The 26,607-nt window shown below is 46.9% G+C and overlaps 1 protein-coding gene across 3 annotated transcripts in view; it reads right to left on the reverse strand.

Annotated features, from left to right (window-relative positions):
* TBC1D9B (TBC1 domain family member 9B) overlaps window positions 1-26,607 on the reverse strand; it is a 251,807-nt gene that overhangs the window by 52,448 nt on the left and 172,752 nt on the right. For all 3 annotated transcript variants that reach the window (XM_066591015.1, XM_066591014.1, XM_066591016.1), the window contains one exon: window positions 23,684-23,969. In XM_066591015.1, the coding sequence (XP_066447112.1) occupies window positions 23,684-23,969 (286 nt within the window). The remainder of the gene's footprint in view (window positions 1-23,683; window positions 23,970-26,607) is intronic.

A 26,607-nucleotide genomic window follows, 5' to 3' on the forward strand; every position in this document is an offset into this window, starting at 1 on the left:
ATGTCTCATATACCTGGGTGCAGGAGGTCGTATCCAGGGGCTATGCGATAGAGTTCCTGACGCAACCACACGTCCGCCCCTTTTTTTCGGTCCAGAACCCTGGGGCACCCAGGGAAAGCAGTAGCTTTCCTCAAGGCGGTCTACACTCTCTATTTTGCAGGGGGTGGTGGTGCAAGCTCTCCCCGAGCATCACTTCGCGGGGTTCTACACTAATCCTTTGGTGGTCCCCGAAAAGGATGGCTGTCTGTCCGATTGTGGATCTAAAGAAGTTGAACAAGTTGGTGGCGGTTCGTCATTTCCGCATGGAATCTGTACGACTGGTCATCGCATCCTTGGAGGCAGGGGAGTTACTTTCCTCGATACATATCCAGGATGCATATTTACAAATCCCCATTCATCAGGCGCACCAGCGCTTCCTCTGATTCGGGTACAGGGGGAGCATTTCAGTTCGCGGCGTTGCTTTTCGGGCTGGCAACAGCTCCCAGGGTGTTTACAAGAGTCTCAGCAGCAGTAATGGCATTCGTGCATTCCAGGGGGGTCGTTGCCATGCCGTATTTGGACGACATCCTGGTAAAGCCCCGACCCAGCGGGACAAACTGGAGAGCCTGCAGATTGCCTTGGACACTCTTCCAGGTTTGGCTGGCTGATCTATTATAAAAGGTCATCTCTTGTGCCAGCACAATGCATGGTGTACCTGGGGATGTGCTTCAATACGATTCTGGGTCGAGTGGCTCGCCCGGAGGCAAAACGCCAGCTGCTGCAGAAGCAAGTACTGTCCCTTCTATCATGGCGACCGGTGGCGATTCGCCATGCAATGAAGGTCTTGGGCCTAATAGTCTCGTTTTCTGAGGCGGTTTCATTTGCCCAGTTCGGGTTGGCATGATCCCTCGATCGGAAGATAAGGATTCCGCCAGGGGTTCAGCAGTCACTCCAGTGATAATTGGACTCGCCACGCATTCAGCAGGGCAGGTCGTTCCTACGCCTGCAGTGGCAGGTGCTGGCTATAGACACCAGCATGACAGGCTGGGGGTGCGCGCTGGGGGATCCGGTGGCACAGGGAACCTGTTCCAGGCAGGAATCCGGTCTCCATATAAATGTATTGGAGCTGCAAGCAGTATTCCGGACCTTGCAGTTCTTTGCACATCGGCTGGAGAGAATGTCAGTGCGACCGCGGTGGCTTACATAAGCCATCAGGGCTGAACCTGCAGCAGAGGAGTCACTTGATTGGATGGCATCCTGCTTCAAACAGAAGCTTCCAGCCTAGCTGGCCAGGTCAAGGAACCCCAGAGCACTAGCAGCAGATGCGCTAATGGCTCCCCGGACGGGTTGTCCTTACCCCTAGGTCTTCCCACAAACTCCTCTCATTTCCCGGCTGCTCAGGAGAATCAGGAAGGAGGGCTAGCTGTGATTCTCTTAGTCCCAGATTGACCGCGAAGAACATGGTATGCTGGACCTGGTAGCAGTCGCGCCCTGGTGGTTACCCCTGCGAAAAGATCTTCTCTCTCAGGGTCCCCTCTACCACCAGAATTTGGCTACGCTGCGTTGGACAGCGTGGCGGTTGAGGCCACGGTACTGAGGGCTTCTCAGACCCAGTTATTCAAACAATGATTAGGGCTAGAAAGCAGTCGTCATTGAGTACATCACCGGGTAATTCCAAAGAACAAACACTAGAATATGGTGTGCTGTGCTGTCAGCTTGCTCACTTCACTACCACTGACGAGGGCTCTGTGCAGCCAATACATGGTCTGGTTAGAGATGGGTACACCTGGCAATTTTAAATATGACTAAATAAAGAAGATTACAAATTTTACTCTGCAAGCAAGCGTGGATTACACTTTTTTCCTGCATGGAATTTTTTGCTATATCACCGGGTGTGGAAAACATTCCTTCACTGGTGCGAGCAGAGGGGGGCACACCTGAGGCATTTCTCGTTGGCCCGCCTCCTGTCTTTTCTCCAGGACGGGTTGGACTTGGGCCTGAGCTCCAGCTCCCTTAAGGGATAGGTTCCGGCCTTTTCGGTCTCCGGTGCCACCCTGGGACCTAAAACTGGTTCTGGATGCCATACAGGCCCATCCGTTTGAACCATTAGCGGAGATACCGCGGCGGCTGATGTCCTGGGAGGTCGCCTTCCTGGTGGCGGTTACCTCCTTTCGCAGGGTGTCGGAGATTGCGGCGCTATCGGCAAAACCATCCTTCACGGTTTTTCACCAGGATAGGGTGGTACTGTGACCGCTGCGGTCTTTTCTCCCAAAGGTGGTGTCAACCTTCCACATTAAGGAAGACATTGTACTACCATTGTGTCCAGAGGCTATTCACCCTAGGGGACGGGCTCTGCATACCTTAGGCCTAGTCCGTGTCTGAGGACGTATTTGGACCAGACCGCGTCCTTGCGGCGCTCGGGTTCCTTGTTTGTGATAACGGATGGTCCGAGACGTGGTCTTGCAGCATCAAAGGTGACAATTGCTCGCTGGTTTCGTTCGGCAGTGGTGGAGGCCTACCGGGTTAGGGGTAAGACACCGCCGTTTCCGGCCTCAGTGTCACAAGTGTATTGGGGCGGCTTCCTGGGTATCCCTGCACGCCTTTTTCTAAGTTTTATCAGATGCATACGTTTGCATCAGCCGACGCTTTCGCCAGGTCAAAAAGTTTTACAGACGACTGTAAACTGACCACATGCGTTTATGATTTGTACCCATCCTCGGGGACGTCCCACGGTCTTTGCTGTGTACCCCAATAACACGAGCGAGAAGAGAGGATTTTTTACTCACTGTAAAATCTCTTTCTCGTCTCGTCATTGGGGGACACAGCATCCGCCCCTCTTTCTTTCTATGACACGGTTGGTGGTCCTGGTCGGACTCCAGATTCTGTAAGTCGTACATGGTCATGTGTTTTTTCATTACAGTTAAATTTTGTTGATGTGTCATATTGCTAACTATTGTTGTCTCTCTGTTCCCGCATGGCTACTCCAACTGCTGGCATGACAAACTGATTAGCCTGGTGTTGGCAGGAGGGATATAGCCAGAGGGCGGAGCTAACTTTTTGTGCTTAGTGTCACCTCCTAGTGGCAGAAGCTATATCCCACGGTCTTTGCTGTGTCCCCCAATGACGAGACGAGAAAGAGATTTTACGGTGAGTAAAAAATCCTCTTTTTATTGCAGAAAAGTGGAAAAACCTAAAAAAATATTAGAATTTTGGTATCGTTGTAATCGTAGTGGCCTGTAGAAAAAATATATTGTGTCATTTATGCTGCATGATTAATGCTGTAAAAAAAGAAAAAAAACAACCCAAATAAATCGGGCAGAATTGATGCGTTTTCTCTCCCTGTTATCATAAAAAAAATAAAAATAAAACTTTTACAAAATAGTCTATGTACCAAAAAATGGCACCATCAAAAACTTGAGCTTGCCACGCAAAAACCAAGCCCTTATACGGCCACGTCGACAGAAAAGTTAAAAAGTTATGGCTTTTGAAAAATGGAGATGAAAATCCACCAAAAGTCGTCGAGTCCTTATGCCCAAAATAGGCCATGTCCTTAAGGGGTTAAACCTGTGGATGGAAATAGCCTTCGATTTCAGAAGCACCCATTACAGAAAGTGGAAGAACAACATTCCATATGGTCAGTTTAGACGCGTCAGGCGCAACTGTACCAAGATTGAGGATTACAATAGTCGGCTTGATTTTGAGACAAAGATTTAAACAAAAATGTTAACCTAAAAAAATTGATGGACACAGCTTTTAACCCCTTCCCGCTCCAGTTCGTACATTTACGTCCTGGAGCGTCGGGGTATACTGCATACAGCGAGGGCGTCAGCTGTTTACTACAGCTGACACCCGCGGGCAATAGCCGCGAGCGGCCGGTCGGCCAATTATGGCTATTAACCCTTTAAATGCCGTTGTCTGTTCTGACAGCGGCATTTAAAGCCCCCGAACGCTGTTCGGGGTCCCGTATGGCCCCCCCGCGGTGAGATCGGGGGAGCCATGCAGGTGTCATGGCTGCCGGGGGCCTTCTGAAAGGCCCCAGGGCTGCCTTGAGAGACTGCCTATCAGAATGCAGTATGACGTAATGCTGTAGCATTACGTCATACTGCAGAAGCGATCAAAAAAAAGGATTTTGTAGTCCTTCAGGGGGACTTAAAAGTAAAGTGAAAAAAAGAGTAATAAAGTTTTTTTTAATTGTAAAAAAAAATAATAAACGTTTAAATCCCTTTTGCCATATCTATAATTATAAAGTCTAAATAATAATAATAAAAAAAAACATATGTGGTATCGCCGCGTCCGTAAAATCCGATCTATCAAAGTAGCACATTATGTACCCCACACAGGGTGAACATCGTTCGAAAAAAAATAAAAACACCAGAAATGCACTTTTTCAGTCACCCAGTCTCCCAGAAAAAACGCAATAAAAAGCGATCAAAAAGTCGTACATATTCCAAATAAATACTAATGGAAACTACAGGACATTTCACAAAATATGAGCCATCGCTGAATTACGTCAACGGAAAAATAAAAAAGTTATTTCACACACAATTGAAAAAAAATACGTCTGAAAAAAAAAAGTAGTATAGTAAAAAAAAAAAAACTATACAAGTTTGGTATTGTAGCAATCGTACCAACCCATAGAATAAAGTTATCATGTCGTTTTTGTTGTAGTTTGTGCGCCGTAGAAACAAGACGCACTGAAAGATGGTGGAATGTCGTTTTTTGTTTTTTTTCATTTTACTCCACTTAGAATTTTTTTAAAGGGGTTCTGACACAAATAATTTTTTTATGCTTTAGCAGCCATTGTACCCTGGTCTGCCTAATGGACCCAGGGAACCCATGGGTTAATGGCTGCTAAAGCATAAAAATCTTATACTTACCTGTTCTCCTGTTGTTGTTGACATCGGGGGGTCATCTCCCGGCAGCATATTAGCACTTTCTGCTTAGGTTAAGCAGCCTGACTAGAGCCACCTGATTGGTGCACGCTGTGCAGTCACGTGGTGCCGAAGAGCCAATCAGGTGGCTCTAATCAGCAGCGCTGCTTAAAGGGGTTGTCTCGCGAAATCAAGTGGGGTTATACACTTCTGTATGGCCATATTAATGCACTTTGTAATATACATCGTGCATTAAATATGAGCCATACAGAAGTTATTCACTTACCTGCTCCGTTGCTGGCGTCCCCGTTGCCATGGTGCCGTCTAACTTCGGTGTCTTCTTGCTTTTTTAGACGCGCTTGCGCAGATGGATTTTCTCCCTTCGGCTGGTCTTGGAAGCATCGGCGGTTTGGCTCCGCCCCCTTGTACGCGTCATCGTGTACCTCCGCCCCCATCACGTGCCGATTCCAGCCAATCAGGAGGCTGGAACCGGCACACGTCATGGGGCGGAGCTACGCGATGACGCGTACAAGGGGGCGGAGCCAAACCGCCAATGCTTCCAAGACCAGCCGAAGGGAGAAAATCCATCTGCGCAAGCGCGTCTAAAAAAGCAAGACGACACCGAAGTTAGACGGCACCATGGCAACGGGGACGCCAGCAACGGAGCAGGTAAGTGAATAACTTCTGTATGGCTCATATATAATGCACGATGTATATTACAAAGTGCATTAATATGGCCATACAGAAGTGTATAACCCCACTTGATTTCGTGAGACAACCCCTTTAACCTAAGCAGAAAGTGCTAGTATGCCTCCAGGCAGGCATTCTTCCTCCAGCAGCCGCGCTGCTCCGGGATCGCGCGCATGCGCAGTGGAGAGGTGCCCTCTGACAGGAGTCAGGACGGGCCGCGTCTCCACTGCGCATGCTCAGCACTCCGGAGTTCAGCCGGACGGACGGGCCGCCCACAGCAAGCACTGCTTGTGACGTGCTTGCTGTGGCGGTCTGTCCGTTGACCTCGGAAGTGCCTAACGGACGGACCAGAGCAGGAAGCGGTCTTTTTGACCGCTCCTGCTCTGCTTTAAAGGCACAGAAGAAGATGCCGGCTGGAGGGGACATGCGTGGCGATCGGGCTAGGCCAGGCAAGGTGAGTACAATTTTTTTTTTTTCATGTCAGAACCCCTTTAAGTTTCTCAATCTATATATATATATATATATAAAGCTGAAAGCCCTCACTGACTGTCTGACTGACTGGCTGGCCAAAAGTTCTCCAACTTCCCGATGTCGTAGAAACATGAATTTTGGCACGAGCATAGATTATCTCCAAAATAGTAAAAGTAATTGGGTCCCAACTCGATTATTCAATTCTAGCGCAAAAGAATTAGCGTCCAAATTTAACGTACATAATCTGAATCTCTCACTTCCCAATGTCATAGAAACTTAAAACTTGGCACGGGCATTGGATATGTCATAAATAGGAAAAGTTAATGGGTCCCAACTTGATTATTCATATCTATGCGCAAAAGAATTAGCGTCCAAATTTTACGTACGCAATCAAATTCTTTCACTTCCCGGTGTCATAGAAACTCGAAATTTGGCACGGGCATTGATTATGTCATAAATAGGAAAAGCTAATGGGTCCCAACTCCATTATTCAATTTTAGCGCAAAAGAATTGGCGTCGAAATTTTACGTGCGGAATGTAATTTTTCCATTTTCCGGTGTCATAGAAACAGGAAATTTACCACGAGCATTGATTATGTCATAAATAGGAAAAGCTAATGGGTCCCAACTCCATTATTCAATTCTATGCGCAAAAAATTAGCGTCCAAATTTTACGTACGGAATCTAATTTTCTCACTTTCCGGTGTCATAGAAAAGGGAAATTTGGCACGAGCATTATGTCATAAATAGGAAAAGCTAATGGGTCCCAACTTGATTATTCAATTCTATGCACAAAAGAATTAGCGTCCAAATTTTACGTGCGGAATATAATTTTTTCACTTTCCGGTGTCATAGAAACGGGAAATTTGGCACGAGCATTGATTATGTCATAAATAGGAAACGCTAATGGGTCCCAACTCCATTATTCAATTCTATGCGCAAAAGAATTAGCGTCCAAATTTTACATACATAATCTAAATCTCTCACTTCCCAATGTCATAGAAACATGAAATTTGGCACAAGCATTGATTGTGTCATAAATATGAAAAGTTAATGGGTCCCAACTCGATTATTCAATTCTAAGCGCAAAAGAATTAGTGTCCAAATTTTATGTACGTAATCTAATTCTCTCACTTCCTGATGTCATTTTATATGAAGGAAACGTCGCATGGTTACCTCCACATGGTGTTTCCTGGGTAACGCAGAGAACTATGCAAAATGGTGAACATATGTTTTTCCTCAGTATCTCTAAAGTAACCACGACTTCATAAGATTTTCCGTGTGAACACCAGATAAACACCAGTACCAAATTAACTCGGGCAAAGCCGGGTATAACAGCTAGTCTATATATATAAAGCTGAAAGCCCTCACTGACTCACTCACTGACTGACTGACTCGCCAAAAGTTCTCCAACTTCCCGATGTCGTAGAAACATGAAATTTGGCGCAAGCATAGATTATCTCCAAAATAGGAAAAGTAATTGGGTCCCAACTCGATTATTCAATGCTAGCGCAAAAGAATTGGCGTCGAAATTTAACGTACATAATCTAAATCACTCACTTCCCAATGTCTTAGAAGCGTAAAATTTGGCAGGAGCATTGATTATGTCATAAAAAGGAAAAGTTAATAGGTCCCAACTCGATTGTTCAATTCTATGCGCAAAAGAATTGGCATCAAAATTTTACGTACATAATCTAAATCTCACTTCCCAATGTCATAGAAACGTGAAATTTGGCAAGAGGATTGATTATGTCAAAAAAAGGAAAAGCTAATGGGTCCCAACTCGATTATTCAATTCTATGCGCAAAAGAGTTAGCGTCCAAATTTTACGTGCGGAATGTAATTTTCTCACATTCCGGTGTCATAGAAACGAGAAATTTGGCACGAGCATTGATTATGTCATAAATAGGAAAAGCTAATGGGTCCCAACTCGATTATTCAATTCTATGCGCAAAAGAATTAGCGTCCAAATTTTACGTGCGGAATGTAATTTTGTCACTTGCCGGTGTCATAGAAACAGGAAATTTGGCACAAGCATTGGATATGTCATAAGTAGGAAAAGCTAATGGGTCCCACCTCGATTATTCAATTTTATGCGAAAAAGAATTAGCGTCCAAATTTTACGTACGGAATCTAATTTTCTCACATTCCGGTGTCATAGAAACGGGAAATTTGGCACGAGCATTGATTATGTCATAAATAGGAAAAGTTAATAGGTCCCAACTCCATTATTCGATTCTAGCGAAAAAGAATTGGCGTCGAAACTTTACGCGCGGAATGTAATTTCTTTACTTTCCAGTGTCATAGAAACAGGAAATTTGGCACAAGCATTGATTATGTCATAAATAGTAAAAGCTAATGGGTCCCAACTCCATTATTCAATTCTATGCGCAAAAGAATTAGCGTCCAAATTTTACGTACATAATCCAAATCTCTCACTTTCCTATGTCATAGAAACATGAAAATTGACACAAGCATTGATTGTGTCATAAATATGAAAAGTTAATGGGTCCCAACTCGATTATTCAATTTTAAGCGCAAAAGAATTAGTGTCCAAATTTTATGTACGTAATCTAATTCTCTCACTTCCTGATGTCATTTTATATAAAGGAAACAATGGTTACCTCCACGTGGTGTTTCCTGGGTAACGCAGAGAACTATGCAAAATGGTGAACATATGTTTTTCCTCAGTATCTCTAAAGTAACCACGACTTCATAAGATTTTCCGTGTGAACACCAGATAAACACCAGAACCAAATTAACTCGGGCGAAGCCGGGTATATCAGCTAGTCTATATATATAAAGCTGAAAGCCCTCACTGACTCACTGACTGACTCACTGACTCACTGAGAGACTCGCCAAAAGTTCTCCAACTTCCCGATATCGTAGAAACATGAATTTTGGCACGAGCATAGATTACCTCCAGAATAGGAAAAGTAATTGGGTCCCAACTCGATTATTCAATTCTAGCGCAAAAGAATTGACGTCGAAATTTTACGTACATAATCTAAATCTGTCACTTCCCAATGCCTTAGAAACTTAAAATTTGGCACGGGCATTGATTATAACATAAATAAGAAAAGCTAATGGGTCCCAACTCCATTATTCAATTCTATGCGCAAAAGAATTAGCGTCCAAATTTTACGTACGGAATCTAATTTTCTCACTTAACGGTGTCATAGAAACGGGAAATTTGGCACGAGCATTGATTATGTCATAAATAGGAAAAGTTCATAGGTCCCAACTCGATTATTCAATTCTATGCGCAAAAGAATTGGCGTCAAAATTTTACGTGCGGAATGTAATGTTTTCACTTTCCGGTGTCATAGAAACAGGAAATTTGGCACGAGCATTGATTATGTCATAAATAAGAAAAGCTAATGGTTCCCTACTCGATTATTCAATTCTATGCGCAAAAGAATTAGCGTCCAAATTTTACGTACGGAATGTAATTTCTTCCCTTTCCGGTGTCATAGAAACGGGAAATTTGGCACGAGCATTATGTCATAAATAAGAAAAGCTAATAGGTCCCAACTCCATTATTCAATTCTATGCGCAAAAAATTAGCGTCCAAATTTTACGTACGGAATGTCATTTTTTCACTTTCCGGTGTCATAGAAACGGGAAATTTGGCACGAGCATTGATTATGTCATACATAGGAAAAGCTAATGGGTCCCAACTCGATTATTCAATTCTAGCGCAAAAGAATTGGCGTCAAAATTTTACGTGCGGAATGTAATTTTTTCACTTTCCGGTGTCATAGAAACGTGAAATTTGGCACAAGCATTGATTATGTCATATATAGGAAAAGCTAATGAGTCCCAACTCAATTATTCAATTCTATGCGCAAAAGAATTAGCGTCCAAATTTTACGTACGGAATGTAATTTCTTCCCTTTCCGGTGTCATAGAAACAGGAAATTTGGCACGAGCATTGATTATGTCATAAATAGGAAACGCTAATGGGTCCCAACTCCATTATTCAATTCTATGCGCAAAAGAATTAGCGTCCAAATTTTACGTGCGGAATGTAATTTTTTCACTTTCCGGTGTCATAGAAACGGGAAATTTGGCACGAGCATTGATTATGTCATAAATAGGAAAAGCTAATGGGTCCCAACTCGATTATTCAATTCTATGCGCAAAAGAATTAGCGTCCAAATTTTACGTGCGGAATGTAATTTCTTCACTTTGCGGTGTCATAGAAATGGGAAATTTGGCACGAGAATTGATTATGTCATAAATAGGAAAAGTTACTGGGTCCCAACTCGATTATTCAATTCTATGCGCAAAAGAATTAGCGTCCAAATTTTACGTACGGAATCTAAATCTCTCACTTCCCAATGTCATAGAAACATGAAATTTGGCACAAGCATTGATTGTGTCATAAATATGAAAAGTTAATAGGTCCCAACTCGATTATTCAATTCTAAGCGCAAAAGAATTAGTGTCCAAATGTTATGTATGTAATCTAATTCTCTCACTTCCTGATGTCATTTTATAAAAAGGAAGCATTGCATGGTTACCTCCACATGGTGTTTTCTGGGTAACGCAGAGAACTATGCAAAATGGTGAACATATCTTTTCCCTCAGTATCTCTAAAGTAACCACGACTCATAAGATTTTCCATGTGAACACCAGATAAACACCAGTACCAAATGAACTCGGGCGAAGCCGGGTATATCAGCTAGTCTATATATATATATAAAGACGAAAGCCCTCACTGACTCACTGACTGACTCGCCAAAAGTTCTCCAACTTCTTGATGTCGTAGAAACATGAAATTTGGCACAAGCATAGATTATCTCAAAAATAGGAAAAGTAATTGGGTCCCAACTCGATTATTCAATTCTAGCGCAAAAGAATTGGCGTCGAAATTTTACATACATAATCTAAATCTGTCACTTGCCAATGCCATAGAAACTTAAAATTTGGCACGAGCATTGATTATGTCATAAATGGGAAAAGCTAATGGGTCCCAACTCGATTATTCAATTCTATGCGCAAAAGAATTAGCGTCCAAATTTTACGTACGGAATCTAAATCTCTCACTTCCCAATGTGATAGAAACATGAAATTTGGCACGAGCATTGATTGTGTCATAAATAGGAAAAGCTAATGGGTCCCAACTCCATTATTCAATTCTATGCGCAAAAGAATTAGCATCCAAATTTTACGTGCGGAATCTAATTTTCTCACTTTCCGGTGTCATAGAAACGGAAAAATTTGGCATGAGCACTGATTATGTCATAAATAGGAAAAGCTAATGGGTCCCAACTCCATTATTCAATTCTATGCGCAAAAGAATCAGCGTCCAAATTTTACGTGCGGAATGTAATTTTCTCACTTCCCGGTGTCATAGAAACGGAAATTTGGCACGAGCATTGATTATGTCATAAATAGGAAAAGCTAATGGGTCCCAACTCCATTATTCAATTCTATGCGCAAAAGAATTAGCGTCCAAATTTTACGTACATAATCTAAATCTCTCACTTCCCAATGTGATAGAAACATGAAATTTGGCACGAGCATTATGTCATAAATATGAAAAGCTAATGGGTCCCAACTCCATTATTCAATTCTATGCGCAAAAGAATTAGCGTCCAAATTTTACGTACGGAATGAAATTTTCTCACTTTTCTTTGTCATAGACACGTGAAATTTGGCAAGAGCATTGATTAGGTCATAAATAGGAAAAGCTAATGGGTCCCAACTACAGATGAGCGAACGTACTCGTCCGAGCTTGATACTCCTTCGAGTATTAGCGTGTACGAGATGCTCGTTACTCGTAACGAGTACCACGCGGTGTTCGGGTTACTTTCACTTTCCGCTCTGAGACGTTAGCGCGCTTTTCTGGCCAATTGAAAGACAGAGAAGGCATTACAACTTCCCCCTGCGACGTTCAAGCCCTATACCACCCCCCTGCAGTGAGTGGCTGGGGAGATCAGGTGTCACCGAGTATAAAAATCGGCCCCTCCCGCGGCTCGCCTCAGATGCGTTGTGAGATAGCTGAGGGACAGTGGTATCGTGTTGGAGCTGCTGTAGGGAGAGTGTTAGGAGTTAGTGTAGGCTTCAAGAACCCCAATGGTCCTTCTTAGGGCCACATCTAACCGTGTGCAGTAGTGTGGAGGCTGCTTTTAGCAGTGTTGCACATTTTTTTTTTTTTTGGTATATCGGCCGTGCAGAGCATTGCACCCTGCAGTAATACTCCAGGGAGAGAATTGTGTAGGCAGGGCCAGAAGACATATATTATAGATTGAATATACGCAGTGGTCCTTTGGAAAAAAATCTTGAAAAAAAATCTATTTGGCCTGCCTGTCACTGTGCTCAGTGTTCTGGGTCTGTGTCTGCTGGGGGTAGTAGTTCTCCAAATAAATACGCAGCCAGCTAAGTGTTACAGCAGGCTTGCGCCAAATTATTTCCTGGCTCTGAAATCACCGGTCTGTTGCAGTTAATAACAGTGCAACACTGCAGTTCTGTGACACACACATCAGGGACAGAAGACATATATTATAGATTGAATATACGCAGTGGTCCTTTGGAAAAAAATCTTGAAAAAAAATCTATTTGGCCTGCCTGTCACTGTGCTCAGTGTTCTGGGTCCGTGTGTGCTGGGGGTAGTAGTTCTCCAAATAAATACGCAGCCAGCTAAGTGTTACAGCAGGCTTGCGCCAAATTATTTCCTGGCTCTGAAATCACCGGTCTGTTGCAGTTAATAACAGTGCAACACTGCAGTTCCGTGACACACACATCAGGGACAGAAGACATATATTATAGATTGAATATACGCAGTGGTCCTTTGGAAAAAAATCTTGAAAAAAAATCTATTTGGCCTGCCTGTCACTGTGCTCAGTGTTCTGGGTCTGTGTCTGCTGGGGGTAGTAGTTCTCCAAATAAATACGCAGCCAGCTAAGTGTTACAGCAGGCTTGCGCCAAATTATTTCCTGGGGTTCCGTAAACGAAGTCAGCCTCCAACCACAGGCCAATAAGCGGCACATTTAATTACAGCGTTCTGTTTCTGCACTACTGCTAATACACCATGCTGAGGGGTAGGGGTAGGCCTATAGGACGTGGACGCGGGCGAGGACGCGGAGGCCCAAGTCAGGGTGTGGGCACAGGCCGAGCCACTGCGGTGGCCAGGGGTAGAGGCAGGGCCAGACCGAATAATCCACCAACTGGTTCCCAAAGCGCCCCCTCGCGCCATGCCACCTTGCAGAGGTCAAGGTGCTCTACGGTGTGGCAGTTTTTCACAGAGACACCTGACGACCGACGAACAGTGGTGTGCAACCTTTGTCGCGCCAAGATCAGCTGGGGAGGCACCACCACCAGCATGCGCAGGCATATGATGGCCAAGCACCCCACAAGGTGGGACGATGCCCGTTCACCGCCTCCGGTTTGCACCACTGCCTCTCCCCCTGTGCCCCAACCTGCCACTGAGATCCAACCCCCCTCTGAGGACACAGGCAGTACCGTCTCCTGGCCTGCACCCACACCCTCACCTCCGCTGTCCTCGGCCCCATCCAGCAATGTCTCTCAGCGTAGCGTCCAGACGTCGCTAGCGCCGCAGTTTGAGCGCAAGCGCAAGTACGACGCCACGCACCCGCACGCTCAAGCGTTAAACGTGCACATTGCAAAATTGATCAGCCTAGAGATGCTGCCGTATAGGCTTGTGGAAACGGAGGCTTTCAAAAGCATGATGGCGGCGGCGGCCCCGCGCTACTCGGTTCCCAGTCGCCACTACTTTTCCCGATGTGCCGTCCCAGCCCTGCACGACCACGTCTCCCGCAACATTGTACGCGCCCTCACCAACGCGGTTACTGCCAAGGTCCACTTAACAACAGACACGTGGACAAGCACAGGCGGGCAGGGCCACTATATCTCCCTGACGGCACATTGGGTGAATTTAGTGGAGGCTGGGACAGAGTCAGAGCCTGGGACCGCTCACGTCCTACCCACCCCCCGAATTGCGTGCCCCAGCTCGGTGGTGTATGCTTCCTCCACTAAACCCTCCTCCTCCTCCTCCTCCTACGCAACCTCTGTCTCGCAATCAAGATGTGTCAGCAGCAGCAGCATGTCGCCAGCAGTCGGTGTCACGCGGCGTGGCAGCACAGCGGTGGGCAAGCGTCAGCAGGCCGTGCTGAAACTACTCAGCTTAGGAGAGAAGAGCCACACGGCCCACGAACTGCTGCAGGGTCTGACAGAGCAGACCGACCGCTGGCTTGCGCCGCTGAGCCTCCAACCGGGCATGGTCGTGTGTGACAACGGCCGTAACCTGGTGGCGGCTCTGCAGCTCAGCAGCCTCACGCACGTGCCATGCCTGGCCCATGTCTTTAATTTGGTGGTTCAGCGCTTTCTGAAAAGCTACCCCCACTTGTCATACCTGCTCGGAAAGGTGCGCCAGCTCTGCGCACATTTCCGCAAATCCCACACGCACACTGCCACCCGCCGGACCCTGCAACATCGGTTTAATTTGCCAGTGCACCGACTGCTGTGCGACGTGCCCACACAGTGGAACTCTACGCTCCACATGTTGGCCAGACTCTATGAGCAGCGTAGAGCTATAGTGGAATACCAACTCCAACTTGCGCGGCGCAGTGGGAGTCAGTCTCCTCAATTATTTACAGAAGAGTGGGCCTGGTTGGCAGCCATCTGCCAGGTCCTTGGAAAATTTGAGGAGTCTACCCGGATGGTGAGCGGGGATGCTGCAATCATTAGCGTCACCATTCCTCTGCTATGCCTCTTGAGAAGTTCCCTGCAAAGCATAAAGGCAGACGCTTTGGAATCAGAAACGGAGGCGGGGGAAGACAGTATGTCGCTGGATAGTCAGAGCAACCTCATGTCTATATCTCAGCTCGTTGAGGAGGAGGGGGAGGAGCATTAGGAGGAGGGGGAAGAGACAGCTTGGCCCACTGCTGAGGGTACAGATGCAGCTTGCCTGTCATCCTTTCAGCGTGTATGGCCAGAGGAGGAGGAGGAGGAGGAGGATCCTGAAAGTGATCTTCCGAGTGAAGACAGCCATGTGTTGCGTACAGGTACCCTGGCACACATGGCTGACTTCATGTTAGGATGCCTTTCTCGTGACCCTCGCGTTACACGCATTCTGGTCACTACGGACTACTGGGTGTACACACTGCTCGATCCACGGTATAAGGAGAGCCTTTGCACTCTCATTCCCGAAGAGGAAAGGGGTTCGAGAATGATGCTATACCACAGGGCGCTGGTGGACAAACTGATGGTAAATTTCCTATCCGACAGCGCTAGTGGCCGAAGGCGCATTTCCGCGGCCCAGGTAGCAGGGGAGGCGCAGAGATCAGGCAGCATGTACAGCGCAGCAGGGGAACACTCTCTAAGGCCTTTGACAGCTTTATGGCTCCCCAGCAAGACTGTGTCACCGGTCCCCAGTCAAGGCTGAGTTGGCGGGAGCACTGTAAAAGGATGGTGAGGGAGTACGTAGCCGATTGCAGCACCGTCCTCGGTGACGCCTCTGCCCCCTACAACTACTGGGTGTCGAAGCTGGACACGTGGCCTGACCTCGCGCTGTATGCCCTGGAGGTGCTTGCTTGTCCTGCGGCTAGCGTCTTGTCAGAGTGTGTGTTTAGTGTGGCTGGGGGAATCATCACGGATAAGCGTACCCACCTGTCAACCGACAGTGCTGACAGGCTTACACTCATCAAGATGAACAAAGCCTGGATTTCCCCAGACTTCTCTTCTCCACCAGCGGACAGCAGCGATACCTAAGCAATACGTAGGCTGCACCCGCGGATGGAAGCATCGTTCTCTATCACCATCCAAAACGGGGACCTTTTCGCTTCATCTATCTGTGTATAATATTCCTCCTCCTCCTCCTGCTCCTCCTCCTGAAACCTCACATAATCACGCCGAACGGGCAATTTTTCTTAGGCCCACAAGGCTCAGTCATATAATTTTTCTAAACAATTTTTATACGTTTCAATGCTCATTAAAGCGTTGAAACTTTCACCTGAACCAATTTTTATTTTAACTGGGCTGCCTCCAGGCCTAGTTACAAATTAAGCCACATTAACCAAAGCGATTAATGGGTTTCACCTGCCCTCTTGGTTGGGCATGGGCAATTTTTCAGAGGTACATTAGTACTGTTGATACAGCAATTTTTGTGGGCCCTCGCCTACAGTGTAATCAAATTAATTTTTAGCCCACCTGCATTAAAGCTGACATTACCTCAGCTGTGCTGGGCACTGCAATGGGATATATTTATGTACCGCCAGTGGGTTCCAGGGAGCCACCCATGCTGTCGGTCCACACGGAGTTATAACTGCATGTGTCCACTTCTAAAGAACCCCAGTCTGACTGGGGCATGCAGTGTGGGCCGAAGCCCACCTGCATTAAGCACGACATTACTACCTCAGCTGTGTTGGGCAATGCAATGGGATATTTTTATGTACCGCCGGTGGGTTCCAGGGAGCCACCCATGCTGTGGGTGCACATGGAATTCCCATTGCGGAGTTGTACCTGCCTGTGACTATATATAAAAAACCGCGGTCTGACTGGGGCATGCAGACACCTTGACAGAATGAATAGTGTGTGGCACATAGGTTCCCCATTGCTATGCCCACGTGTGCAGCTCCAGATGGAGGTGGCACAGGATTGGATTTCTCATTGCTTCTGTACAGCATTGTGGGCTATCGCCCCGCCACTTTTAAAGAGGGTCGCTGCCTAGCCGTGCCAACCCTCTGCAGTGTGTGCCTGCTTTTCCTGTGGCAGACGCACTTATAAATAGACATGAGGGTGGCGTGGCATGAGGGCAGCTGAAGGCTGGGCAGGGACAGTTTGGTGTGCGCTGTGGACACTGCGCGTGCGGGGGGGGGGGGGTTGGGCAGCATGTAACCCAGGAGAAGTGGCAGCGGAGTGTCATGCAGGCAGTGATTGTGCTTTGTTGGAGGTAGTGTGGTGCTTAGCTAAGGTATGCATTGCTAATGAGGGCTTTTCAGATGTAAAAGTTGTTGGGGGGGGGCACTCTTGCTGCTATTGTGGCTTAATAGTGGGACCTGGGAACTTGAGATGCAGCCCAACATGTAGCCCCTCGCCTGCCCTATCCGTTGCTGTGTCGTTCCCATCACTTTCTTGAATTGTCCCGATTTTCACAAATGAAAACCTTAGCGAGCATCGGCGATATACAGTTAGGGCCAGAAATATTTGGACAGTAACACAATTTTCGCGAGTTGGGCTCTGCATGCCACCGCATTGGATTTGAAATGAAGCCTCTACAACAGAATTCAAGTGCAGATTGTAACGTTTAATTTAAAGGGTTGAACAAAAATATCTGATAGAAAATGTAGGACTTGTACACATTTCTTTACAAACACTCCACATTTTAGGAGCTCAAAAGTAATTGGACAAATAAACATAACTCAAACAAAATATATTTTTTTCAATATTTTGTTGCGAATCCTTTGGAGGCAATCACTGCCTTAAGTCTGGAACCCATGGACATCACCAAACGCTGGGTTTCCTCCTTCTTAATGCTTTGCCAGACCTTTACAGCCGCAGCCTTCAGGTCTTGCTTGTTTGTGGGTCTTTCCGTCTGAAGTCTGGATTTGAGCAAGTGAAATGCATGCTCAATTGGGTTAAGATCTGGTGATTGACTTGGCCATTGCAGAATGTTCCACTTTTTTGCACTCGTGAACTCCTGGGTAGCTTTGGCTGTTTGCTTGGGGTCATTGTCCATCTGTACTGTGAAGCGCCGTCCGATCAACTTTGCAGCATTTGGCTGAATCTGGGCTGAAAGTATATCCCGGTACACTTCAGAATTCATCCGGCTACTCTTGTCTGCTGTTATGTCATCAATAAACACAAGTGACCCAGTGCCATTGAAAGCCATGCATGCTCATGCCATCACGTTGCCTCCACCATGTTTTACAGAGGATGTGGTGTGCCTTGGATCATGTGCCGTTCCCTTTCTTCTCCAAACTTTTTTCTTCCCATCATTCTGGTACAGGTTGATCTTTGTCTCATCTGTCCATAGAATACTTTTCCAGAACTGGGCTGGCTTCTTGAGGTGTTTTTCGGCAAATTTAACTCTGGCCTGTCTATTTTTGGAATTGATGAATGGTTTGCATCTAGATGTGAACCCTTTGTATTTACTTTCATGGAGTCTTCTCTTTACTGTTGACTTAGAGACAGATACACCTACTTCCCTGAGAGTGTTCTGGACTTCAGTTGATGTTGTGAACGGGTTCTTCTTCACCAAAGAAAGTATGCGGCGATCATCCACCACCGTTGTCTTCCGTGGACGCCCAGGCCTTTTTGAGTTCCCAAGCTCACCAGTGATTTCCTTTTTTCTCAGAATGTACCCGACTGTTGATTTTGCTACTCCAAGCATGTCTGCTATCTCTCTGATGGATTTTTTCTTTTTTTTCAGCCTCAGGATGTTCTGTTCACCTCAATTGAGAGTTCCTTTGACCGCATGTTGTCTGGTCACAGCAACAGCTTCCAAATCCCAAACCACACACCTGGAATCAACCCCAGACCTTTTAACTACTTAATTGATTACAGGTTAACGAGGGAGACGCCTTCTGAGTTAATTGCAGCCCTTAGAGTCCATTGTCCAATTACTTTTGGTCCCTTGAAAAAGAGGAGGCTATGCATTACAGAGCTATGATTCCTAAACCCTTTCTCCGATTTGGATGTGGAAACTCTCATATTGCAGCTGGGAGTGTGCACTTTCAGCCCATATTATATATATAATTGTATTTCTGAACATGTTTTTGTAAACAGCTAAAATAACAAAACTTGTGTCACTGTCCAAATATTTCTGGCCCTAACTGTACAAAAATGCTCGGGTCGCCCATTGACTTCAATGGGGTTCGTTACTCGAAACAAACCCTCGAGCATCGCGGAAAATTCGTCTCGAGTAACGAGCACCCGAGCATTTTGGTGCTCGCTCATCTCTAGTCCCAACTCGATTATTCAATTCTAGCGCAAAAGAATTGGCGTCGAAATTTTAAGTGCGGAATGTAATTTTCTCAATTTCCGGTGTCATAGAAACAGGAAATTTGGCAAGAGCATTGATTATGTCATAAATAGAAAAAGCTAATGGGTCCCAACTCCATTATTCAATTCTATGCGCAAAAGAATTGGCGTCGAAATTTTACGTGTGGAATGTAATTTTCTCACTTTCCAGTGTCATAGAAACAGGAAATTTGGTATGAGCATTGATTATGTCATAAATAGAAAAAGCTAATGGGTCCCAACTTCATTATTCAATTCTATGCGCAAAAGAATTGGCGTCGAAATTTTACGTGTGGAATGTAATTTTCTCACTTTCCGGTGTCATAGAAACGTGAAATTTGGCACGAGCATTGATTATGTCATAAATAGGAAAAGCTAATGGGTCCCAACTCCATTATTCAATTCTATGCGCAAAAGAATTAGCGTCCAAATTTTACATGCGGAATGTAATTTTCTCACTTTCCGGTGTCATAGAAACGGGAAATTTGCCACGAGCATTGATTATGTCATAAATAGAAAAAGCTAATGGGTCCCAACTCCATTATTCAATTCTATGCGCAAAAGAATTAGCGTCCAAATTTTACATACATAATCTAAATCTCTCACTTCCCAATGTCATAGAAACATGAAATTTGGCACAAGCATTGATTGTGTCATAAATATGAAAAGTTAATGGGTCCCAACTCGATTATTCAATTCTAAGCGCAAAAGAATTAGTGTCCAAATTGTATGTACGTAATCTAATTCTCTCACTTCCTGATGTCATTTTATATAAAGAAACGTCGCATGGTTGCCTCCACGTGGTGTTTCCTGGGTAACGCAGAGAACTATGCAAAATGGTGAACATATGTTTTTCCTCAGTATCTCTAAAGTAACCACGACTTCATAAGATTTTCCGTGTGAACACCAGATAAACACCAGTACCAAATTAACTCAGGCGAAGCCAGGTATATCAGCTAGTACATTATATGGTACATTAAATAGCACCATTGAAAAATATAACACGTCCCACAAAAAATAAGCCCTCAGACAGCGACTTCAATATATAAATAAAGCAGTTTTTTTTATTTTTTAAGGGGGAAGGAAAAAACGAAAATGGGGAAAAAAAGGGCCGCGTTATGAAGGGGTTAATAAAGCTAAATATGACACTCCTGGAAACATTAAGATGCCTACTGAAAAGCTCACTAATTTGCACCGTAATTTCATCACCATCTATAACCCATGTCATACTTGGGTGTGCGCAATACTAGAGAAATATTGGCCAGTATTGCTACAGGACCCAATCCTTTCCAGTCATTTACCACCTACACTACACATCACATTTAGAAGAGCGTGCACTCTCAAAACCTCCTTAGCCCCTAGCAACCTTAAAACCAGTAGACTGCATCCATTACAGGAGAGAACCTTTTTTCCTAAAATAGTTGGATGTTTCTCTTGCGGCAAGAGTAACTGCACGTGTTGTGACAAGATCGGCCACAAAAGATCCAGTTTTATGAGCTGTACGACAAAAGATATTTTTTATTAAATCGCTTTTAAAATGCTCATCTACGTATGTAATTTATCTACTAGAATGTCCCTGCAAGCTTCAATATATTGGATGCACGACCTAGACCCTGAGAAGTCGCATTAGAAGTCGCATAGATCAAACAATAAGAATAGCTATCTAAATCATAGCATCTCCAGGCGTGCGACCTCAGTCCATAATAATGATTTTAAAGTATTTTCTGTAACGATTTTAGAACAAGTATCCACCCATGTAATGAAGAGTTGAAATTTTAGGAAAAAGAGAAATGTTTTGGATATTCAAACTAAACACACTTATACCTATGGGCCTTAAAGGGGTTGTCCCGCGCCGAAACGTTTTTTTTTTCGTTTTTTTTTTAACCCCCCCGTTCGGCGCGAGACAACCCCGATGCAGGGGTTAAAAAAACACAACGGGTAGTACTTACCCGAATCCCGGCGGTCCGGCGTCTTCATACTCACCTGCTGAAGATGGCCGCCGTGATCCTGTCCCTCTGTGGACCGCAGGGCTTCTGTGCGGTCCATTGCCGATTCCAGCCTCCTGATTGGCTGGAATCGGCACGTGACGGGGCGGAGCTACACGGAGCCGGCATTCTGCACGAGCGGCCCCATTGAAGACAGCAGAAGACCCGGACTGCGCAAGCGCGGCTAATTTGGCCATTAGAGGCCGAAAATTAGTCGGCACCATGGAGACAAGGACGCCAGCAACGGAGCAGGTAAGTATAAAACTTTTGATAACTTCTGTATGGCTCATAATTAATGCACAATGTACATTACAAAGTGCATTAATATGGCCATACAGAAGTGTATAGACCCACTTGCTGCCGCAGGACAACCCCTTTAATGAGAGCTAGGAAGGCATTTTTGACAGTTGATTGGGTTTGTGTGTTTTTTCCCCTTTTCTTCAATTCCCAGGCTAAGGACTCCTACCCACTTGCGTTTTTTTAACGCTGAGATATCGCTGTGTTTTTTTAACGCAATTGTCAATGGGACTTTCTGATGTTAAAAAATGCATCGCACAAAAATCGCAAAGCACAAACTTGCGTTGCGTTTTTAACATTAGAAAGTCCAATTGACAATTGCGTTAAAAAAATATAGTGATATCGCAGCGTTAAAGAAACGCAAGTGTGTGGGAGCCCTAACATTGACTAGGTGGCGCTGTAGATGTATTGTTTCCATCTCCCTTATTTGCTATACTCTCAGCATAGTCTTCCCCCAACCACACAACTCCCTCCCTTTGCAAACCAGGCAGTAACAATCACCTCATACTTGGATTCCCCACCCAATTCCCATGTCCATTCCTGCACCCTCTAACCCTGCCCCTTTTTAGACAAGCCAATCAATTAACATATAATTGTTTTCCCCATCTTCTCACAAATATACCTCTGACTTTCCTGCAGCTCCCATGCTAAAGCACTTCTTTCCTCCCTGTCTCCCTGCCACATAAAGGTAAGCAGACTTCTCCCTTATTCCCTGGCATCCTACAACCTATATTGCCACATCAATTTCTCCCCCTTCTATGTTAGTACAACTTTATCAGTTAATATGCTCCAGTGGTCAGACACAGGGTCGCCAGCATCCCGCAGAGGCCAGCTGTAAAACAGCCGCTAGGAAGCGTACATGCCAGAGAGGTGTATTCAGCCATCAGCCTAGCCCTTCCCTACTGCTGTCCCCGGCTAACCCATGTCTACACTCCTATTTCCGCTATAGACAAGATACAACAGTACCGGAATCTTCTGCCATATATCATCCCTAATCCAATAAATCTTCATTTTCAGGACCTCTGGCACATCCAAAAACCTTTGGAATTGTGTCAACCCCCCCCCCCCCCCTGGCATCCTGTCGGTGAGCTGCTTTTTAAATTTTATTTTAATTTTATTCTTATTTTTGCTGCTTGCAGAATTTTCTATATTTTGTTGTTTGCAAAATTTTCTATTTTTGGTTGTTATTAAACTCATGATTTGTCTTGATCCTATTTTATAGCAGACATTTGCTTTGTATAAATTTTATGTCATTTTACATGTACCGGATGTATACATTCTCTTCTAGATTTAAGTTTTTAAATATATATTTTATCACTATTCATATCTATGTTCTTATTATATATTTATTGATACATTCGTATGATTTAATTATGCAAATTAAAGGGGTTGTCTCGCGAAAGCAAGTGGGGTTAAGTACTTCTGTATGGCCAAAAATAATGCACTTTGTAATATACACCGTGCATTAAATATGAGCCATACAGAAGTTATTCACTTACCTTCCCTGCGCTGGCGTCCCCGTCTCCATGGCTCCGTCTAATTTCAGCGTCTAATCTCCCAATTAGACGCGCTTGCGCAGAAGGGTCTTTTCCCAGCTCTTCGCCCGGCATGAGCGGCATTCTGGCTCCGCCCCTTCCACGCGTCATCGCGTAGCTCCGCCCCCGTCACATGTGCCGATTCCAGCCAATCAGGAGGCTGGAATCGGCACATGTGACGGGGCGGAGCTACGCGATGACGCGTAGAAGGGGGCGGAGCCAGAATGCTGCTCGTGCCGGACCGAAGAGATGGGAGAAGACCCTTCTGCGCAAGCGCGTCTAATCGGGAGATTAGACGCTGAAATTAGACGGAGCCATGGAGACGGGAACGCCAGCGCAGGGAAGGTAAGTGAATAACTTCTGTATGGCTCATATTTAATGCACGATGTATATTACAAAGTGCATTAATATGGCCATACAGAAGTACTTAACCCCACTTGCTTTCGCGAGACAAGAGCTTTAATTTTATTTGTTTTTCCCCTCTTTTTTCCTTCTTTCTTTTATTTTTTAATTACGCCTCCACTATTTATTTGTGCATATTATTCAGCGTTTAATCCAGCAGAACTGACGAAGGGGCTCGTCCCCGAAACGCGTTCTCACTTGCTTTTTTTTTTATTTTGATAACTAATGAAAAAAAAAAGTGCTTTCACTATCGCATATTGGACTTTAATCTTCTACTAGCTTAGAGTGTTGCGCCTTCACACCAGTATTTTTCCACACTTTTTTTTGCTTATTTGGCTATGTCAATGGAAAAATTAAAAAGTTATGGCCCTCGGAAGGGTGGGAAAAAAAAACAAAAAAAACTAAAAAATCTCTGGTTTTCAAAGACCTAAATGAAATTTTATCCCAAAACTGGTGACAATTATTACCTCCCAAGTGAAGTCATGGCTTCTCCTTCATCGTTAGAGTTTAATAGGCTGTCCATGTTGGCTTCAAGCACAGCCAGCGATAGTTGCAGAATTAGCTTGATCCCTTCATAGAAAAAGCAGTCAACTACCACCACAGCACTCTCAAAAGGCATGACACTGAGAAACAACGTGAGAAACCATGACAGAGAAATAGTGGAAATCACGCCCAGCTCTTGCATCTTCTCTGACAGCTGTGGTAGGAACTCCCGGGTGAGTTCCTCAAACACACCCTGGTCCACCAAGGCTCCTGAAAACCAAAGAATGAGGTACAAATTATTGGCCACTTTTCTGGGAAAGCATCATTATGAATGAGGCCTCGGATATGGCCGATTTCGTGTGATTTTAGCAAAACACAGGCAACTAAATAAAACGCAAGGCTGGTTAAAAAAAACTTACAAAATACCATTCACACGTGACAGAAAAAATCTGCATGGATTTTACAGCATTTACTTTCGCAACATGTGGATGGCCATAACTTGAACAACTCCTCCATACTCTACAGTATCCTCCTCAAGCTCCCACTCGGCACGTTTTTTTCTCTCTCTCTCTCTCTCTCTCTCTCTCTCTCAAGCTCCCCCTCGGCATGGCTCCCACTCTCTCTCTCTCTCAAGCTCCCCCTCGGCACGGCTCTCTCTCTCTCAAGCTCCCCCATTGGCACGGCTCTCAAGCTTCTTCTCACACGTTTCCCTCTTTTTCTCTCTCTCAAGCTGCCCCTCGGCACGGCTCCCTCTCTCTCTCTTAAGCTGCCCCTAGGCACGGCTCCCTCTCGCTCTCTCAAGCTCCGCCTTGGCACGGCTCCCTCTCTCTCTCTCTCTCTCTCAAGCTCCCCCTCGGCACGGCTCTCTCTCTCTCTCTCTCTCAAGCTCCCCCTCGGCACGGCTCCCTCTCTCTCTCTCTCTCTCAAGCTCCCCCTCGGCACGGCTCCCCACTCTCTCTCTCTCTCAAGCTCCCCCTCGGCACGGCTCCCTCTCTCTCTCTCTCTCAAGCTCCCCCTCGGCACGGCTCCCTCTCTCTCTCTCTCAAGCTCCCCCTCGGCACGGCTCCCTCTCTCTCTCTCTAGCTCCCCCTCGGCACGGCTCCCTCTCTCTCTCTCTCTCTCTCTCTCTCTCTCTCTCTAGCTCCCCCTCGGCACAGCTCTCTCTCTCAAGCTCCCCCAAGGCACGGCTCCCTCTCTCTCTCAAGCTCCCCCTCGGCACTGCTCCCTCTCTCTCTCAAGCTCCCCCTCGGCTCGGCACGGCTCCCACTCTCTCTCTCTCTCTCTCAAGCTCCCGCTCGGCACGGCTCCCTTTCTCTCAAGCTCCCCCTTGGCACGGCTGCCTCTCTATCTCTCTCTCAAGATCCCCCTCGGCACGTCTCTCTCTCTCTCAAGCTGCCCCTCGGCACGGGTCCCTCCCTCTCAAGCTGCCCCTCGGCACGGCTCCCTCCCTCTAAAGCTGCCCCTCGGCACGGCTCCCTCCCTCTCAAGCTGCCCCTCGGCACGGCTCCCTCCCTCTCAAGCTGCCCCTCGGCACGGCTCCCTCCCTCTCAAGCTGCCCCTCGGCACGGCTCCCTCGCTCTCAAGCTCCCCCTCGGCACGGCTCCTTCTCTCTCAAGCTGCCCCTCGGCACGGCTCCCTCCCTCTAAAGCTGCCCCTCGGCACGGCTCCCTCCCTCTCAAGCTGCCCCTCGGCACGGCTCCCTCCCTCTCAAGCTGCCCCTCGGCACGGCTCCCTCCCTCTCAAGCTGCCCCTCGGCACGGCTCCCTCCCTCTCAAGCTGCCCCTCGGCACGGCTCCCTCCCTCTCAAGCTGCCCCTCGGCACGGCTCCCTCCCTCTCAAGCTGCCCCTCGGCACGGCTCCCTCCCTCTCAAGCTGCCCCTCGGCACGGCTCCCTCCCTCTCAAGCTGCCCCTCGGCACGGCTCCCTCCCTCTCAAGCTGCCCCTCGGCACGGCTCCCTCCCTCTCAAGCTGCCCCTCGGCACGGCTCCCTCCCTCTCAAGCTGCCCCTCGGCACGGCTCCCTCCTTCTCAAGCTGCCCCTCGGCACGGCTCCCTCCATCTCAAGCTGCCCCTCGGCACGGCTCCCTCTCTCTCAAGCTGCCCCTCGGCACGGCTCCCTCTCTCTCAAGTTGCCCCTCGGCACGGCTCCCTCTCTATCAAGCTGCCCCTCGACACGGCTCCCTCTCTATCAAGCTGCCCCTCGGCACGGCTCCCTCTCTCAAGTTGCCCCCCCGGCATGGCTCCCGCTCTCTCAAGTTGCCTCCCGGCACGGCTCCCTCTCTCTCAAGTGCCCCCCCCGCCACGGCTCCCTCTCTCTCTCTCTTTCAAGCTCCCCCTTGGCATGGCTCCCTCTCTTTCTCTCTCAAGCTCCACCTCGGCACGGCTCCCAGTCTCTCTTTTTCAAGCTCCCCGTCTCTCTCTTTCAAGCTCCCCCTCGGCACGGCTCCCTCCCTCTCGAGCTGCCCCTCGGCACGGCTCCCTCTCTCTCGAGCTGCCCCTCGGCACGGCTCCCTCTCTCTCGAGCTGCCCCTCGGCACGACTCCCTCTCTCTCGAGCTGCCCCTCGGCACGACTCCCTCTCTCTCGAGCTGCCCCTCGGCACGACTCCCTCTCTCTCAAGCTGCCCCTCGGCACGACTCCCTCTCTCTCAAGCTGCCCCTCGGCACGACTCCCTCTCTCTCAAGCTGCCCCTCGGCACGACTCCCTCTCTCTCAAGCTGCCCCTCGGCACGACTCCCTCTCTCTCAAGCTGCCCCTCGGCACGACTCCCTCTCTCTCAAGCTGCCCCTCGGCACGACTCCCTCTCTCTCAAGCTGCCCCTCGGCACGACTCCCTCTCTCTCAAGCTGCCCCTCGGCACGACTCCCTCTCTCTCAAGCTGCCCCTCGGCACGACTCCCTCTCTCTCAAGCT

Source organism: Eleutherodactylus coqui, chromosome 2, assembly GCF_035609145.1.
Source record: "Eleutherodactylus coqui strain aEleCoq1 chromosome 2, aEleCoq1.hap1, whole genome shotgun sequence".
In the NCBI taxonomy this organism is placed as follows: Eukaryota; Metazoa; Chordata; class Amphibia; order Anura; family Eleutherodactylidae; genus Eleutherodactylus; species Eleutherodactylus coqui.